This window comes from Mchenga conophoros, linkage group LG7 (assembly GCF_057382185.1).
Source record: "Mchenga conophoros isolate Kocher_MC1m ecotype Shallow Benthic linkage group LG7, M_conophoros_male_GT1.1, whole genome shotgun sequence".
In the NCBI taxonomy this organism is placed as follows: Eukaryota; Metazoa; Chordata; class Actinopteri; order Cichliformes; family Cichlidae; genus Mchenga; species Mchenga conophoros.
This window is the reverse complement of record NC_140532.1, coordinates 27,623,856-27,644,323: the sequence shown is the minus strand read 5'-3', so window position 1 is coordinate 27,644,323 and position 20,468 is coordinate 27,623,856. Positions and strand designations below refer to the sequence as shown.

The following is a 20,468-nucleotide window of genomic DNA, read 5'->3' as shown; positions in this document are numbered from 1 at the left end:
AGGGAAGCGCTGTATAAGGTTCCCGTTATTGATGTTTGGGTGGTTGACCGGGACGGATTTTCTCCTGTCACTTTCTCGTCATCCCTGACGTGCTCAACGTTGTTTTTTCCCTGCTAATTTTAGCATCACATGGCACAGCTTCTGTATCACGTGGTATAAGGCTCCGCCCTTGTTATTTGTTGAGCAGGAAGAGTGAGCCTTGTTTTCATGCAGATTACGTCCCGGATCAAAATGCGGTACAGTCGTCGTCATCTTTTTTCTTTTTCTTTTTGTAAATCGTTGTCATTTGGAAATGAGATCGCTCATAAGTATGAATCGAGATCGCGATTTTCTAACGATTAATCGTGCAGCTCTAATGGTGACAGAAGAAAAGTCAGTTTATCACCAGTTTTTCCTTTTCCCCCCTTTCTTTTTTGGAAACATGAATCTTTCAAAACAAAAACTGGCAGTCTGATAGGCCCGTATTTGATCATTAAGAACACATAAAGGGAAGAAACCTCTCGCCTAAAAATCAAGTTTCAAGATTAATGTAACAGCAGCTAAAGGGCAATGCAGTCTGTATTGTTGGTAGTGATGTCCAGTACTGGGTGTGGAAGTCTTTTAGATTTATCTTTCTGCTCTTTGTTCCTTTACATGCCACTGAGACTCTTTATTTTAGCTAGAGCTTCTATACCTACCATACTCTTTTGGTGTTTGCTTAATGCATAACAGCATGAATAGGCTTGCCACAAACTTTAAACAAATAAAACAAATAAAATGTATTGCCAACTACTGCACAAGTAAGAGACAAAAACAAAATAAAACAAAACAACCCCGCCCCCCAAAAAAAACCAAAAAACAAAAAAAACAAACATACAAGACCTGGAGCACGAAAAATGTGAAAAAACACAGACACATAAATCAACAATTTTCCAATAGTATGTGTGAGAGAAAGGACAGCGTGAGAAGGAGATGGGGAGAGAGTGTATGAGTCAGGCATTCTCACACGCAGTCACTGTGTCTTTGTCACAAATGTACTTGATAATTAGGGTAACTGCAATGATGCCCCCCAGAAGCCTGAAGGCAGACAGCTCCCAAAAGTACACACGACCTGGTCACCATGTCCCACTTGAGCCAAGGCCCAGCAAGCCCCAGACCTAGACCCCACCATGCACACACACACGCTCATACACTTCGTTCACTCGCTCTCACCTACCAACTGATGACATACAGAGAGACAAAGACACGTGCAAACACCCCCCCCCCCCTTTGGTGTTGGTGAGCAGATGTCGCCCTAAACCACCACAAACTGCTTGTTGCCCCTGATCTGAGGCAGAGTGTGTGAAACAGGGGTGTAGGAAGATGTCCCCCTTCCTGCACCCCTGTGTGTAATTAAAAAAGGAGGACGGGGGGGGGGGGGGCATAAGGCGCATCCGTGTATTCATGAATATCCGTTACACAGGGGGCCCTTTCATGGCCTTACACACTAACCTACGCAATCCACGACACCCCTTCAAGACTACGTGTGTGAGTGATGTGTTGTATGAGGGAGTGTGGAGGAGGGAAGGATGGGACAGGTAAAACCAAGAGGTTGAGGACTACCCCCGGAAGGAGGGTAATCCTCTACCTCCTGTGGCTCAGTAGGCACCCCCATCTCCCACAACCTGCCATGGGTTAGGAAAAGGTTGGTCCAGGGCCAGCAATATCAATGCCCCAGAACACCACCGTGTTCGGGGTATCACCTATTCCCCCACCACAAAAAGTGGATTGGAGTTTGCAGACGAGTCCCAAGACTTCACCAAGCATCCACTCAGTTTCAAAAGACCCACACTAATAATATATATACTCAAGAGTCTTACCAAACAGCAGTGTACACAAACACATAACAAAATGAAGACCTCCCAAATCTGTTGACACCATGTTGCTCTACTAATTCAGGAACGTTCTGAATGCACAGAAGTTGCTTCAGCATTTTTGTTTTGTTACCTGTGATTGTTGACTCACCTGCGTACGACCAGTCAATGTCTTCTGAAAATTTGCGCTGATTCCTGTATCCATATCCTTCAGCTGCAAGACAGAAACAAATGGTCACCAACACATGTTCCACATAGAGTATTCAGTTTCTTTATCTATAAATAGTAGAACTATTTACATAAATTATTTAACATATCCAAGTTAACTACAATAACAGTGGGTATTTTATTTGGAGATTAAGTATCGGAATTTCAGGAGCGGGGCCACGCCTCCAAACACGCTCCTTCCGGTTGTCATCTATATAGGTTCGCCCAGTTCTGCAAGCTGTTCATTCTCGTTTACGTGCCTCACCCTACCTCCGAGTTTCAATTCTTTAACTTCTTCTCTTCTATTTAGTTCATGGGGATCTTTTTGTTTGTTTGTTTGTTTGTTTGTTTTTAAATACACAGATGTGACAGATTTGACTTGGGCACGCAGTCGAAGTATATTCTGCAAGATATTTGAGTAATTATTCATTTTTAGCTTATTTTTTTTCATTAATGTATTTTCTCTCTATAGGCCAGGCTGCTGTGAAATGGACTCAAGCTCCACCATCATGGACTGCACCTCGTATCAGGAGTCTTTGCTCTACTTAAGAAAACTGTTACTTTGAGTTGAAGCGTCATTTTAACCAGAACCTTCAGGTGGTGGAGAACTTCATGGATATTATTAAAGTCCTACGGCTGAACAAGAGGTACTGCCACCAAATTAAATTCAAACTGTTGAATGGAGCTCATTTGCAGGACAGGACCTGATAATACTGCTCAGATATATCAGAAAATTTTTGTTGCCACAAATAAAAGGGCTGCTGCCCAAACATAACGCCAGTGTGTGCGTGTGTGCTCTGGGGTGTGTGTCACAGTGCCATTTTTTTGTTAGTGATAAAATTTTGCTACTTTTTTACCCCCATTTTTTTCTTAATAGGGCAGAGATGTGAGCATGAACTTGCTCTATAGTGTGTGGCATATTAATTCGGGAGGGTGGTGAGGTTTCTGGCTGTGCTGCGAGTGAGTAATTGCCAGTCAATGTAAATATTTTAGACAAATAAAAAAATCTTTGCTAAAGATGTAAGCATTTACTATTTGTGGATGAGAGGAAATAAACTTCAAATGGCAGACTTTTGCTGTACATTATACCTCTACAAAAAGATTTTCTTTGGCAAAAGTGGCAGTCTAATGACAGTCTGGTGTTGTGCTCAAGCCAACATGGCACAGTCACAGACAGAAGCCGTGTTAAGATGGAGACACAAGCTAAAATGCTGCCGAGGTCTGGGGTGTGAGGTCTGTGCTGTCAGTAGGGCCAACCCTGACAGGAAATTGTGAGCTCTGTCTCTCTTAAGCTGGAAATGTCAGCCAGACAGTGTAAGTAAGCAGTTCTGACATGTAACACCTGTTTGCTCTGTAACCAGTATATCAACAAGAGCTTATTACAGTCTGTTCCTGTGTATGCAGATGTCTCTGTGCATACATATATACACACTGGCGTCACACTCTCCCTAGCTAACAATCTGTCACGAAAGTGTTAAGAGCACTAAACTTTTCATTTTAGATTAAATTTCAGGTTATCAAAGTTACACTCTAAGCTTAATTCCCAACAAGGCAAAGCTGGGAACCTAGGCCAATGACAAATAATTTGTCTGGATAATTTGATTACGCATACTTTATTTGTTGAGTTTGTAGATTTTTTTAACCTCTCAAATGATTCAAATATACTTTTAAAAATTCTCCGTTTTTGTGTCACAACATATCCACAAGGTTACAATTTCTACATAATAAAGGAATTGCCTGTTTTAAAAAAAACACAACAAAACAAATCATTCAAATTTCATCTTTTGTGTGGCTTGCAATCAGAAACTTAAAAACTTGGATTTTTGTAACATAGACAATTAATAACTAGCATTTAATAACCTGGTACAAGTTCATGTTAGGGACATCTGTTTAAAAATAATCATAAAAAACAACCAATAATCAAAATGTTTGACAATTAATGTGAATAGAATTTAATCAAGAAATAATTATGCTCTCTAGCACTCTTCTTGTAAAATAATAAGACTTTTATTTGCAGTGCATATTAACAGGAACCCAACAACTAAATTGAAGTTTTAAAAGTCACATATACATCTATACACTTTCCCATATTTGCTTTAACTTTGTAATAGTCAAAGCTTGTAAACTCAAATTAAAAATGACAGTTGTCTCTGAATTTACAAACATATCTCAAAGCTGTGAGAATTTGTGCTCTTTTTAAGACATTTTAGCATGTTTAATAGATCAGAAGTAGCACCAGATTCCTTTTTAGTCTATGAGCATGCAAGAGAAAGATTTTTTTTGCAACCATGCCTCAAATTCATTTTTTAAATGGTAGTCTGGTATCACTTTTGCTCTAACTGAAAGCACAAAGTAACCTTATTTTCCAAATTGATTGGGACAGGTGACTGGGATGGATGACATTATGCTAAGTTTGAGGTAATTAGCACATTTACAGTCCATGATGTTCAGGTTTTTTGACAAATCATATTTTCCTTTGTTAAGTAAACTCGGCAAGCAAAGCGCTTGGGAACCTCTGTGGAGGGAGCATAAAATGATGTCACACTACACAATGTGGCTAGTGTTTGTTGCGCTGTTTGGAGAAAATATTCCTGAAGCCATCAATAATGAAGAAAAAAAAGGTTTCTGTTATAGAGCAAAAGGGGATCAAGAGAGAAAAGCTGATTTTAGAAGAACAAAGAAGTGAACATGGGAGGGTGACTGAGTAGGAGAGATGTAATTCAGGTCTTGATGATTGGGGGTGGTGGGTTAACATGCTTACTGGAAAAGAGTGAAGGAGTAGAATAGATTCTATGGAGAATTCTTGCTCAGCGCCTGTACGAAATAGAAAAAGACCACAACTGTGTCACTGTGTTTATTCAGCGGAGAGTGGCCGACTCTGTGCTCCGGTCTGTGGGAGCCCCGCAGCCTCCAGCCAGAAGCTGAATAAGAGGATTAGCTAAACCCTGGGAGAGCCAGGACATCTACAGGCTGTGGGGTGAGAACTGGTGCTCATGCCAGAATGTGTAACAACCCCCTCCCCTCTACTTCCACCCGAATCCCTGACCCTCAGCTCTTGATGCCAACGAGGATTTGAGCATGGTGGGGGTGGTATTAGTAATTGGATGAATTACTGGTAAAAATACAGGATGAATTATTTATTTCTATGAAAATCCAATGAAAGAAAAAACAACAGGAAAAAAATTAATTATTTCATACACACAAACACTAACAAACTCTGAATATGATCTCAAACCATTGTAAACGACTGATTACTATATAGCACTTTTTTAATCTACTCAAATAGTACTCAAAGCACTATGCAATACGCCTCATTTCAGTCACCTGTTCACACACATACATAGAAACATCGAAGTTATTTATTGGGAACCAAGCCCCAGTGCATTTGTTGAAGGCACTGAATACCATCATAAAGTGATGACACCACCATGGTTCGGCTCATCTCTGATGGAGATGAGACAGCGTACAGGGCGGAGGTAGAGAACTTGTCCCACTGGTGCTCAGAAAACAACCTGAAGCTGAACGTCCTTAAAACAAAGAATTCCTAATGGACTTCAGGTCTCACCTTGACGGACAACACCAACGTCCTGGTAAAGAAGGACCAGCAACAGCTGCACTTCCTTCGTGTCCTAAGGAAGAATAACCTTAATGAGAAGCTGCTGCTGGCCTTCTAATGTTTCTCAGTGGAGTGTGCTCTCCTACTGCCTGGGTATTTGGTATGGACAGACCACTAATGAGAACAGGAAGACTGCACAGAGGGTAATTAACACCTCCCAAGAAATAATTTGCTGCCCTCTGCTACCCCTGGAGACCTTCGTCAGGAAGGTCTCAGGAAAACCAGTGCCATCACAGGGGACCCCTTGCACCCCGCTCACCACCTGTTTGACCTGCTGCCCAGAAATCCTGCCTCACCAATCTAAGCCATGGTCTGAGTAACCTTTATCACTCAGGCCACTCACACACTGACTCTTCGCGGACCAAGTCTTTCTTTGCACTGCCTCTGAGCACTTTGCAACTGTTTTGTTCTCCAATGTGTGCCTTTGTCTTATTTTTGTATTTTTTTCCTCTTGTTTTGTGTGTATACACACATACATACACACATACATAAGATACAGTCGGTGTGGAGCACCTACAATTTCGTTGTACATGTACAATGACAATAAAGTCCTATTCTATTCTAGAAGCCAGGAGGATAAACCAGCTGCTCTCCATTGAACCATCGAAGGTGTACACTCAGTGGCAGGGAAACTATAACAAACAAGGCTGGAGATGGAGCAATACTGGAGGACTATGTGGGAGAAGGATGTAACCCATAATAACAATACTGGGTATCTGGTGGTGCTAAGAGCAACCATAGCAACCTCCCTGAACAAGCGTCAACAGTTGCAGATATCCAAAAAAGAATGAAGCATGAAGAGTTGGACAGCACCAGGCCCTGATATGAATCCCACTTACTGGCTAAAGAAGCTAACTAACTAACAATGAATGTCTGGCTGCACAAATTAACCTGCTGCTAATGAATGAGACATACCCAGAATGATTAACTGAAGGCCTGGCAGTCCTGCTTCCCTGGACCTCAAAAGAAGGAGTCCTATCCAACTGCTCTGTCTTGACTGCACTTCTGCGTAAGCGTGAACCAACCCTCAGTCAGAGTATTGACAAAACTGGTTATGGATACAGACTACAGAATAGAGCAATCGTGAACTGAATCCCTTTTTTAAAGAGAGATTATCCCCTTTTCTATTAGTACTGACTCGGATTGACTCGTCACGGTTCACCACGGTTTTCCATTAGGTCATAGTAACTGGTACAAGGCACTTTTTAGTACCTGCTCAGCTAGGGTTCCAATTGATCAAAACAGGTACTAAAATGTGACATCATCAGACTGCATGCCACCAACTGGTGTGTCGCAGTCGTGTCAATAGTAATTACTAGAGCTGGGCGATAGAACGATAACGATATGTATTGCGATATAACTTTTTCTTGATAGAAAAATTAAACTATCGCGATAGACCTCGCCGCTCTTGTCCTCTTAAAAAAAAACAAAAAAAACAAAAAACAAACAGCCAATCCAAATTAAGTAGCGCAGAGCCGAACCAATCACAGCCGCAGCGTCACGTCACGTGACTTGTTACGTACAGCACAAGTGCCAAGCCGCACATGTGTATTTGTTTGGGAAGCAGCCAGCCACCGTACCGCCCGGGTAATGGAGGAAATGAGTGTGCCGACTAGAAAAATCAACCGAGCGTGACCGAAGAGAAAACCGATGATGGTTCCAATGCCGGAGAGATTGTCGAACGGAAGAGCCATAGAAGTTCCGTAGTGTGAAGGTATTTCGGCTATTTCAAGTCTGACAAAAAACAGAGTAGCATGCACTGTAAACTGTGCCGAAAGCAAGTCTGGAAATACAATAAACTGGTGCATGCACTACGTCCACACGTACCCGGGTATTTTTGAAAACGCAGATTTTTCTATGCGTCTGTACCTTTCGTCCACACGTAAACGGCGTTTTTGGTCACTGAAAACGAAGATTTTTAAAAACTCAGTTTTTGCATTTACGTGTTGGACTAGAAAAACGGAGAAAACGCAGCGTGAAAGGTGTGCGCATTTTTTGACGTCACACTGTGCGCCACGTTATTGTGAATTTCTACAATACTGTTACTGTTAATTCTACTCTCTGCAGTGTTTAAATGCTTACATATACACACAGTTACTGTCCGTCCACACATACGACTCGGTTCTGCTTCTATGACCCAGCTTTGTTTACTTTTTCCCACCGAGGCTTCTAGACTTCTGATTGGCCAACATTTCTGCACGGTTAGGAATCTAGCGCCACCTGCTGCTTTGGCATGTTCATAGCAGCGTTTTCCTTCATTTCTGCCTTTATGTGTGGACGGGATTATTTTTTAAAACGAAAACGGAAAATCTCCGTTTTCAAAAATACCCGTGTATGTGTGGACGTAGCCTCAGTCTCTGACTGGAAGCGCTAATTCGTCATTCGGCTTTTGTCAGACTAAAGTAACTGTTAAAACTGTTTGAAAAGCTAAGCTATACAACAAGGAGAGATTGAGAATTTCCTTTTAGTTCTCAGTTTATTTGATATTGACAAAAGTTAGTCAGTTTTGTCTGTTCTTCTGTAAAACAAACTAAGATTTATTTTTAGAATTAATATTTTGTTTCTAAGTGGAATTGACAATTTAGTCTGTTTCGTTTGTTCTATTTTGAAACTTAAACGCTTTAGCGGCTGCCTTTTGTGTAGTTTGCAATATTTGCCTTTATTTATCTGAAAACGTCTCATGTTCCTTAAGTACATCTACCCTGTTGAACTTATTATGGGAAATAAATATTTAAATAAAAACAAGCTGCTGATTATTTCACATTTTACTTGTGAGCAACGGCACATTTAAATCTTACAAATTAGTTATTTGGCTTATATCGTGATAGATATCGTTATCGCCTGAAATGAAAAAAACATATCGTGATATGAAAAAAATCTTATATCGCCCAGCTCTAGTAATTACATCGCAGGACGTGCAGATTCATTGCAATGACAACAAGCACGCAAACAAGGTACTACTGGGCTGGAAAGCAAGTCGATGTGAGTCGAGTCACGTAGATCCATGGCAAGTCGACCTGAGTAGGTACTAATGGAAAAGGGACTTTTGATTCAAGCCCCACTCCCAATGTGCTACTCCCCCCTCTTCGGACAAGATTTTGCATTTTCACACTCCTCCCACCAAAGTGAAAAACTTCCTGTGTCGTTCTGGTGCTAAAGACTGTATACCCCAGGGAGCCTAACCATTTTAGACCTGTGTTTTTACTTTTCCCACTTGATGAAGAGTCTGGAGGGGATCAACAACCTCCATTCTCTTGCTGCTGGACCCCTGCTGTTTGCTTACCATCCTGGTGTTGGGGTGGATGATGCAATCCATAGAATTACTTTTTGGCAAGATCACTTTCACAGCTGTAGAGTACTAGAAGCACTGTGACTGCATGGACAATGGACTACCTCATCAAAAGACTACAGTACGTGAGGCTTCAGGTCTGTGTGTCTGAAGTGGTGATATGCAGCATCAGGGGCCCTCAGGGGACGGTCCTCTGTCCCTTCCTTTTTATCCTCTATACTTCGGACTTCAGATACAACACCACAAAATGCCATCTCCAGAAGTTCTCTGATGATCCAGAGTATCGCCTACTTCATCTGGTGTGACCTCACCACCTGCTCATTAACACCAGTAAAATGCTCATTGACAGCATAACTGTGGTTTGGACACTAAAGTACAAATCCATTTACCAAAACAATAAACAGGACTAGTCACATAACACTTATGCTCTGTACAAGGTGGGCCAAAGTTGGCTTCATCAGCTGGGCAGGCTGAGGTCTTTTGGAGTGTGCAGAAGTTTAATAAGGATCTTTAATGACACTATGATGGCTTCTGTTATCTTTTATCTGGTTGTCTGCTAGAGAGGTAGCAGCATGGAGAGGAAAAGGAAACAACTTAATAGATTGTTAAAGAGGGCCAGATTTTTAGCATTTAGTTATAAATATTAAGCAAATAGGTGGTTTAGTATTTTGCACAAGTGTTTCCAGGTAAACATCATACATCGTTTTACACACAAACTGTCCCAACATTTAAAAAAAGTTTAAAAAAAAAAGTATTTCAAAGGCAATAACTGCCCAACTTTTGAGATAAAGCAAATATTTGTTGTCTTATTTACTCAAAATTCTGCCTTTTCTAATGTCTAATAAGTCCTGCAAAACTAAGCACTGAATTACCTTCTTTTGCAGATTTCCTTATTTATAAAGCATGTCTTCTAAGTAGAGGTGTTTTGATTCTAATCTGATTGTACACACACTGACGAAAGAGTTTGTCAAAGGCCCCCAGAGAAGCTCCTTCAACAGAAAAACAACTTAATTAAACACTGGACTTAAATGGATGGAGCAGAATGCCAGCACTGTATCCCAAAGAAACAACAACGAGAAGGGAAGTGTGAGGATGAATGTAAAGCCCTCTTTCTTGGATTAAATACTTTGTCAACTTAATCCTCAGTTGGAGAGTAAATCAATTGAAAATGGTATGCCTAGGGACGTCGGTTAGAGCATGTAGTGAAATCAAAAGACTACTTCATGAATGAATTTGACGATTTTAATGCTGCATCCAAGGCATGTAGTATTTCCAAGTTGCCAACTAGGGAAAATGGGCAGTAAACACTGAAGTAACCCACCAAAAGTAGTAGACCAAGGTTGAATGAGAACCTCATTTTAAGACTGTAAAATATCCACACAGGATAAAAATACTGTTTAAAATACATACATATTTTTATCACTCCCACTGCACTTTATATACATATATAAAAATAAAACTCTTGGTGTATCTTATTGTATATAGTAACAATCTTTATATAGTATATTTTACTATTGTATCGTATAGTATTTTTCTTTGTTGTATACTATTTTAAAAATATTTTTCCGTTTAAATTATTTTTTTTTCCAATAGATCTCAATTGTACCTTGTGTCCCACGTCCCTTGCGATACTGTAACAAGTGAATTTCCCCAATGTGTGATCAAATAAAGTCTATTTCTATACTGCTGAAAGTATTCAATCACTCATCCAAATCATTGAATTCAATAACTTCCACAGCCACGGGTGTATAAAAATCAATCACCTAGGCACGCAGACTCCTTTTACAAACATTTGTGAAAGAATGGGAGGCTTTCAGGAGCTCAGTGTGGCACCATAATAGGATGCCACCTGTGCAACAAGTCCAGTCATTAAATTTCCATTCATCCATCCATCTTCAGCTGAGAGAATCAGAATACTTTATTAATACCTGAGGAAATTATGGAATGCAATCTCTCCACTGTGTCCTAGGTCTGCCCCAGGGCCTCCCTCCTGCGGGACATGCTGGGAACACCTCACCCAGGAGGCATACTAATCAGATTCCTGAACCACCTCGACTGGGTCCTTTTGATGCGCAGATGTCCAGTATGCAGTTTCCACTCACTGATAACTGTGTTATATTTATAAATTGAAAATGAACATTGTGTCTATAGAACACATATAATACTGAAAATACCCATTTTTATATTAATATGCCAACAAAGGCAGCACAACACCAACAAAACAACATTTGACTGAGAAGATATTGTGATAATATCGTTACAGTGAAGAGCAAAGTATCAGGGTTCAATGGACAGGTTTGAATCAGCTTTAGCGTAAAGAGCCATTCAAAAGTATGTCTGCAAAAAAGGAATTTGAAATTTAACATATACAATGGACATATGAATAAAATTTATCTAAGACTGAATGGCCAGCTAACCAAAAGTTATCCATTATTTACGAGACTACATGAATAACATTTATTTTTCCCCTACTCTAAAAAGCTCAGTTCTATCTTGCACTTAATTCCATCTAGAAGTATTTTATTACCGAATTCACATACAGATAAGCTTGTAAATGGTGGCTGTATAATGGGGTATTTATTAGAATAGTGTTTCCCATTTGTAGCATACAGACCACAACTTGAAAAAACATGGGTTCAGTCTCACAGGAAAAAAGATGATTGAGTTTTCTGTCCATAGTGTTCTAAGCAGGGCGTCCTACCCGCTGACCTTCTAAAGATTTCAGTGCCACATCATCTGCAGGGGGCAGCCACAGCCACCCTGCCTGCAAGTTTGCAGCCAAACATCAATTGGTTTTTTACTTGCATATATCCATTGTGATGTGTGTGATCATCATCAATAACACAATCACTGACTCATTAACAGGCGGGCATTTGCTCTCAACACCTTGGACACACATGACTATTTTGAGAGATGACCTAATTTAAATTAGCAGCTAGGGGGCAGACACAGAGGAAATTATGGATTTGTCCTCTCGTAACCTTGACATACTTCTATTTAATTTTCCCTCTTTAGCACTGTCTGGTGATTTCTTATTTACTTGCAATTTCTTAATAATCCTTTTATTTCTCTCCCTCTATTTCTCATGCAAAATCTGTTTCTTATCACAACTTGATCATATATTTGAGCAAAATGATATTCTGGACTCCAATGATTTAAATGACCTTGCAATACTCAATTCCCAGTTATTTATATAGCACCAAATCATTTACCTCAAGGCACTTTATATTATAAGCACTTTCAGAAAGACATCTATTATGATGACATTTATTTGGGATTTAATTTTTTCTCTCTAAATGGCTACTTATCTGAACTGGAGGAGAACAACCATAATTATTTAGATGACTGTAAAACACAAACAAAAATAAGCATTTTTTTTCACATGATGAGATTACCTAGTGCTATGACTTTTGCTCTAGTGGCTCCAAAGAAGTTTGGAGGGGTGGAGTTTACCCCAAACTGTGCTGTAGTGGTACAGAGAATTCTATGTGTATTTATATGGAAACCTACTGCTTACTGTATATAATATGAAGCCATTTCCTTCCTATCCACTCGCGATGGGACTGCAGCCAATCCCAGCTGTCTTAGAGTGAGAGGCGATATTAGTGCTGCTTTGAGAGGTTAATACTAGAGATGGCACAATACCACTTTTTTATGTCTGATACCAATATCATAAATTTGGATATCTGCCGATACTGATATGAATCCAATATAGTGTGTTTTTTAATCAATAAAGCTGTTTTTTAAAATATCTTGCTGCTTTTTGTATAAGTTCATACTCAAGTTAAAAAAAACAAACACTAAAGCTATTCTGTTATAGCTGTATGCAAAAAATACACTGCACCCAAAATATTTCATAGTTCAGCAATACTGATCAATCTAATAAACTTAAACCTACTCCATCCTCCCTATTCTGGTATTTTAGAGAGTAAGCAACCTAACTAATAGGGCTCTAAAACTCCCAGCAAAGAAAAAAATTAGGGAACCACCCTCCACCTTATGATGCTTAATCGACGTAATCAACTTTAATTTGATGAAGTGTGAAAAAAAATGTACAGAAATAAATTATTTTTCAAGAATAATTAAATAGATTCAACATCTTTCTTCAACAGAATTGCAGACTGCACAGATCGTACCTTCCCAAAGGAAAAAGTACTATAGCTTACTAGGGTATATTAGACTTAATAGTTTCTATATACAGTAATGGACTTCTATACATTTTACATCAGATTAAAACTTTGAGTGTAAGATTCGGATAATTATTTATTAAAAGCTAAACATTTTAAATAAGAATAAGAAATAAAAGTATGTCTTTGTGCCCCCTTTTCCCTGTTTATGCCCTATCAGCCCCCCTGGCTAAACTTTGCTAGATCCGCCCCTGCACAGTTACCAGCCGTCAGCTGCGTAGAAAAGGATCCTGGTGTAGAAAGTAAATAAATTCTAACAACAGATTATCAAGCTTAAACGTGCTGCTGTTGTTCAGCCGCTGGTTTCCTCTTTCTGGCACAAAGTGGGCAATAAACAAACAAGAGAGACGGACTCGCGACAGAAAAGCTGATCAGCTGATCATTGATCAGTTTCACGATTGAAGTAGCAGCAGAAGAGTGAGGGAGAGAGAGGCAGTCGCTCCATATATCGGTTGTTAATCTCTATGCTTTACAAACATTCAGAGATGAACTTACACACTTGCTTTACTTCTCTCTGGGATAACTTCCTCGGAGATGAAATGCCGGGCTGGTAGCGAGTCTGCAAATACACACAGCCGCTCTATCACGTGAGGCATACTGCTCCGACGTACTACGGTTATGGGCCAAGTTATGCCATGTCGCAAATTTTGTGAGGTGCTTTTTTGATATTTAATGGATCGAATTACATTTTTATTTCAGTATCGGACCGATACCGATATGTAATATCGGATCGGTCCATCTCTAGTTAATACCTGGTATAGTTGTGTAACGGAGCGGAAAGGCTGATTTTATTTCCACAGTGTCGTTTTTTAAAGGAAGGAAACCTTCCTCCAAACGGACAGAGCAGTGGAGCCGCCAAGGGAAAGCACACGATTAAAAAGCTGTATAATTAAAATATAATTTATTATATTTAAATAGTTAAAAATGCAAAATGAATTAAAACAACCTTGGCCAAGGGGTAACACAATAAAAAGCAATAAAACACAACATTAACAGTCCAGTGGCATCCGCCACGATATACAAGTCCAAACGGTGCAGAAACCAACAGGATTGTCGCCGTCCTGTCGGCCTCTTCATTCTGATGCCAACTAGAAAAAGGAGAGAGGGCCAGCGGCAGTCACCATTCTTAAATTCCACTGGAGGTTCGTCTTAGACGGGATGAATCGGGACTTACCCCAGATGGGCAGAGCTCCTAACTCCGCCCACCACTGTGTTGTGCTTCACACGCGTAGCCATAGACTCGCCGTCCCGGGGACATAAGGCGCCATCCCGCTGCCTCTCTATCCCCTGCCGTGGGCCTCTCTCGGCGAGGAGCTACCTCCCGTCAACACCAGCACAGACCTCTCCGCTCAGCTCCGATCACTCCCTCCAGTGCGCGGTCGTCCGCGATCTCTGGTCTCGTTCTCCTTTGCCGCACGCCTTGGCCAGCTGCCTATAGCCGGGCCTCTGTGCCGCTCTGCGCGGCCGTCGCCCACACCGGTTACCATGCCATGTCTCTCCTCCTCTCAAGCCTTCTCTCAAGCTTTTTCTCCCCCCTCGCTCTATGGTCTGCCAGGCCCTCTTATTGGCCTCTCTGGGATCTCTCGCAGGTGTGATCAGTTTACTATCAGGTAGGGGCGGAGTCTTTACAGGACAGGTGTTCAATTTAAATAAGATAAAAACATGCAATAAAGCTCATACAAACAAACCCAATATACAATATTAAAATATTAAAACAGATAAAACATTGCAAAACATGCACAATAAAACTCTAAATAACTTGTCCCGTTTCACCCCGTGACAGTTGTTACTAGATATATACTCGGTAATGTTAGGTTAGGAACAAAAGAAAGCCACATAATATATTGAAAATAAAATTTATCAAGCCAGAGTTCAAAGAAACAAACTGTCACAGAGGTGTTCTACTGGCTTTAGGTCAGGCAAACACGGGGGCCAGTCAGTGGTATCAGTTCCTTCATCCTCCAGGAACTGCCTGCAAACTCTCTGCACTGAGGGTGAGTATTGTCATGAACCAGGAGGAACTCAAAACCCACTGATCTTTCCAACCAGATACCTAATGGCAGTCAGGGACAGTCAGCCTGTAGAGGTCTGTGCATCCCTCCCCAGACCATCACTGACCCGCCACCAAGCCAGTCATGCTTAATAATGTAATTTTCTCCATACTGTTTCAGGTCTGTCACATGTGCTTAAGCTGAACTTGCTCTCATTTATAAAAACTGTAAAGCACAGGGACAACCAGAGGACACTGGGCTCTCAGACCACCTTCACGAAGCCTGTTTCCAATTGTTTGGTCAGAGACAATCACACCAGTGGCCTGCTGGAGTTCATTTTGTAGGGCTCTGACAATCTGCTTTTTCATTGCACAAAGGAGCAAGTGGTGTAGTGGTACCAGTGGTCTTGCTGATGGGTTAAGGACCTTCTACAGCCCTGACAAGCTCTCCTAGAGCGCCTGTCTCCTGGAATCTCTTCCATGCTCTTGATACTGTGTTGGGACGAAACAGCAAACCTTTTGGCAATGGACTTTGACTGCCTGTGCAACCTCTGTAGGGTCCAGTATCACCTCATGCTACCACTGGTGACACCGACCCTAGCCAAATACAAAACTAGTTTTGAACAAACAAAAAAAAATGTCAGAAAAGATAAAAAAGGGCAGCTGAAACTGATTAGCAGCCACCTCTGTTACTTAACGAACCAGATCAATATCCAAAACGTTTGTGGGACAGTGGCCAACCATTTGAGAGAACATCTTTTTAACCGGGGATGCTTCAATAGGAGCTTGACCCAAGCTGAAAAGAGCTCTATCCCAAACAGAGAAGGAGATCAACCCACACTCAGCTATGTGGTCCCAGTGAGAGCCACTTCAAGGTTCCAGTTCCACAGCTCCAACCCAGGTTTTCTGGGATCCAATGGTCAACTACATTGCCCTGTCGGAGGAGGAGGCCCATAGAAAGGAAAAACGGCTTCTCAAAGTTTACGATGAATGGTAAAAACAAGTATGTACAACATGTGAACCAATACAATTCAACGAGTGGAAAGCTTCCTTTACTGCACATCTCCCCTGTTAACAAACTGCACTACTTAAAGAAATACATAGGAGGTCCAGCTTGACAAACGCTTGATGGCATCTTCTACAGAAATGACAGTCAAGCATACAGGGATGCATGTACTAGAGCAGGGCGATATGACCAAAAACATTATACCCGTATTACCGTGAACGGTATGATATGGCCCAGCCCTAGCATGTACAACATCCATTTGATGTACAGAAAGCATTCAGAGAAAGTCTGGCAAATTGGCCAAAGATCCAAACAAATGACTCCACAGGATTCAGGGGAAGGTTTAAATATTCTCGACGATTGTGAGGAGAACCAAAAACTTGTTCAAATGATACCAAACTGGGCAGCTGCAAGGTGAAATCGTCAAGCTACTCCGTTTATGAAAGAAAGTGGGAAGTTTCCAGTTTTAAAGGACTTTGCCAAGTTCATGTCTTCTGAAGCCAAGATCATGTGCAACCTGATCACATCATTTCAGGCTCTCCACTCTGCACAACTTCAACTATGACAATGGTAAATGAGCAACAAACCAGCCACAAATTCAGATCAACACAGAATAGGCTGCAACCACCAGACTGTGAAGTTGTCCTTTTAATTGGCTAGAGTTGCTCTCAGGAATAAGCTAAGCTCCTCCAAAGCAAGTAATCTTAGGAGGAGAGAATGAACCTTATGCAGTTCGCACAGCATTGGACTGGAGAATTGCACGCCTGGCATTGTCTTACGATGACTCTTCTAGTATGTCTACTCTGTGTCAGAGTTGCAGTTAAAGAGCTCCCACTAGTGACTCCAGCTGATGCAATCAAGGTTATTGAGTCTGACTTTAAGGACGATAACAAGGATAACAGGTCAGTGTCTCAAGATGACATTCTCTTTCTTAACATGTTAAAAGGAAGGGATTTACAAAAACACTGAAGGACATTATGAAATGCCACTTCCATTTAAGGAGAGACCCTTCTTACCAGACAATAAGCAAATGGCCACTGTGCGGCTTCAAAGCCTCAAACCAAACTGTACCCAATGTACAAGGAACAACATATAAAGTTTGATTGAAATCGTAGAAAAGGGTGATGCAGAGGAAGTGCACAGTGAAGCAAAAGAAGGAGAAAAGTGGTATATTCCTCACCGCAGGATATATCATCCCCAAAAACCAGACAAACTCAGAGTAGTATTTGATGCCTCATATTGATGCAGACAATCAGGTTTCATTTTCGCCCCAACAATAACGTGCTACAAGACAAGGCATCCCGTCTATGGCTGAATCCCTTTACGGCCCATTGAGATTCATCCCCCCTTTTCTACTTACAGGCAAAAGAGTGCTTCAAGAGACATGCAAACAAGGCACAAGCTGGGATGATCCACTTCCCAGTGAATTAAGGCCAATGTGGAATAACTACAATAGCAACTTAGACAACATAGAGAAAATCATAATATCACACTGTTATGTTCCTAAAGACTTTGACCAAATTGTAAAAACAGAGTTGCATGGCTTTTCTGACACAAGTTTATATTCTTACTGTCACTGTTCGTATTTAAGACACGTAAACAAAGATGATAAAGTGCATTGTGCTTTACAGCAAAGACCAGAGTTGCTCCTATTAACATAACAACAATACCAAGACTCAAACTGACCGCTGCTGTTCTCTCCATTACTGTAAGTAACATGTTAAAAGGTGAGCTTGGATTGACATTGGAAAAGGAGGCAGCACTTGTCGGCCGCATTTGGAGGAGTCTACAAATTTGGACAGCCTTCGTCGCGACACTGTGACGTAATCGGCCAACAAATGCGGCCTCAGGAGGATGCAGCCTATGAGTTTGGACACCCCCATAGGTCTTTAGGAGCTGACCCTGCACTCCAAATAACCTCGGTTTCCGTAGCAGATACAGCCTGCTTTGTCCTTTCCTGTAGATGGCCTTTGAATTGTTAATGCAATCTACTGGTCAGGTGAACACCCAGGTACTTATGAGTCCCCCATCTCAATGTCCATTCCCTGAATGTTCACTGGTGCAGAAGGAGGATGGTTGTGCCTGTAAAAGTCCATCACCAGCTGTTTGATTTTCCCAGTGTGATATTTGGGGGCTTGGAACCAGGCAGATTAGGTACTACTTTAGTACCTGGTACCAGGTACTATGACCTAATGGAAAACTCTGAGAACCATGGCAAACCTGGGAAGTCAATCTGAGTAGGTAGTAATGGAAAAGTGTTTTCCCCTCACTAATGCCTCTCCTCAGCTATCTCTGTATACTCTTCAGATGTTCTCTGTTTCCTGACTCAAAAGGCTCTCCTATTCTGCTTAAGAACACCCTTGATATCAAGAATCTGATGTACAGTCCTGGTGGGATACACCATTATCTGTACAGAAATTAATGTAGTCTGTTACACAATCCACCAGACAATCAATGTCCTCTCCATGGTCATCACAAAGCAATCCCCACATTGTTGCATCAAAACAGTCCTTCAGAGGTTTTCTTTACACAATGTGGATGAAAGCTTCCTGTGTTCTAAATGTTTATACACAGGAGAGATGAGCTATATGCATCTTTTGTGTAGTAAGTCAGTGTTTTATTGTCTCTGGTGGGACATGTAACACACTAGCTGAATGAGGGTAGAGTGATCCAAAGAGGTGTGATTATACTCAGGAAGAGGAAATGGGGTTACATTATCTCCAGTTTACTAGTGACAGAATGGAAAACATCACAAACTATATCTAGATTTCCCTTGGTGGGTAGTAGAGTCTCATGCCATTGCCTAATAGCTCAATATCTCTGCTGGTGACTTTGTCTTTAATGGTGATATGCCCACTGTTACATCATCTTCAGCATGTAACTGCTCAGCTATAATAGTTCTACTTTTTCCCCTCCACGCTTTCAAATTCAAAGGGAATTTGAACCCATTTTCTGTCACTCAAAAATAGTGATGAAAGTTGTGAATGGGCGTAGCTAGTGTGTCTGAATAAGCCCAACAAGATGTTTTCCCTTCCGCATCAGTAACATTATACTGTTCTCAGTCCTATAACACAGTGCAAGACATGGTTTTGGTGTCTATGTCATGCAACCCATAGCTTCAGGGACTTATGGAATGTGAGAACATGTTGCCATTATTGTGCTGTCCTTGCAATTTGAAATTCAGCTCGTTGAGAGATGAAACGATATCTTCCAAACAGGACAATTTGAGAAGTCAGTCATCAATGAACAAATCAACAAAAGGGGAGGCATGTGGGGCTGCTTCTCAAATATAAAACATGAAGAACTCTGCCTGTGGAGAGTCAGCACACCTCTGGATGAAACAGTTAAGTGTATGTATGTGGCTCTCTATCCCACTACATTGTTGTTTTGTAATGCCAGGCAACTTTTTTTTTTCAGCATCTACTGAACATCTAGTGTTGGTCTCCGTAAAATGTGGTTGTTGTGGACGTTGTTTCAATGTCAAACTTCAACTCATTTTAGACATTTTTTATTTTTATTATGCTTCTATAGGCACTGTAGTCCCATGTTTCCAGAGGGTGGGCAGCATGATTTCTGTACAGAAACAGCTATGTGTGAAGGAATGCAGCATAATTAGTGGAGCTCTCCAAGATGGCGCGGGCTCTTAAGCTAAAACAAAGGTAAGCAGCTGCATGGTGGATTTGAGCAGCAGATTGAGCAGAAATGTCCCCAGCTTCTCACAGGCAGTTTGCAAAATGTGTGCACTGATAAAGACTGTCGAGCAGATAGTCCAGTTCATATATAAACACTTTTACAAACTTCTCATACTTTCCATCACAACTTCTCCCAGTCCTGCAACCGATCACAACCTCTTTCTAAGCTCTTCACAGTAAAACAGGATACTGCTCTCTGTGTGGCGATTGTGGCTCAAAGAGCTGGCAGTTCGTCTTGTAACCGGACAGTTTCGGTCGTTGTGTCCTTGGGCAAGACACTTCACCTACCGCCTACTGGTGATGGCCAGAGGGGCCGATGGCGCGATATGGCAGCCTTGCTTCTGTCAGTCTGGCCCAGGGCAGCTGTGGCTACAACTGTAGCTGCCTCCACCAGTGTGTGAATGAATAGTGGAATTGTACAGCGCTTTGAGGGCCCCGAAAAAAAATTATTATTACTGCTCTTTTAAACTTATTAAACACATTGTACTCCTTTTAAAATAATTTTTTAAAAGAATTCTAAATACTAAATGCCATTATTATTTTTACATTTTAACATGGATTTCAACACATTTAAAGAAAACTTAAAAAAAGAAAATCTGTTTTAACCTGGTTACAAAAACACAAGTTGATTAATTGAAATAAATAACCC

General features: G+C 41.1%; 1 protein-coding gene across 4 annotated transcripts in view; it reads right to left on the bottom strand.

The window, feature by feature from the left end:
* The window catches only part of LOC146570285 (receptor-type tyrosine-protein phosphatase zeta-like), a 99,843-nt gene that overhangs the window by 75,010 nt on the left and 4,365 nt on the right, over positions 1–20,468 (bottom strand). For all 4 annotated transcript variants that reach the window (XR_014893451.1, XM_085283222.1, XM_085283224.1 and 1 more), the window contains exon 2: positions 1,984–2,046. Coding sequence is in view for 3 of the 4 variants with exons in the window: in XM_085283222.1 (XP_085139348.1) it covers positions 1,984–2,046 (63 nt within the window). In the remaining variant the exon portion in view is untranslated. The remainder of the gene's footprint in view (positions 1–1,983; positions 2,047–20,468) is intronic.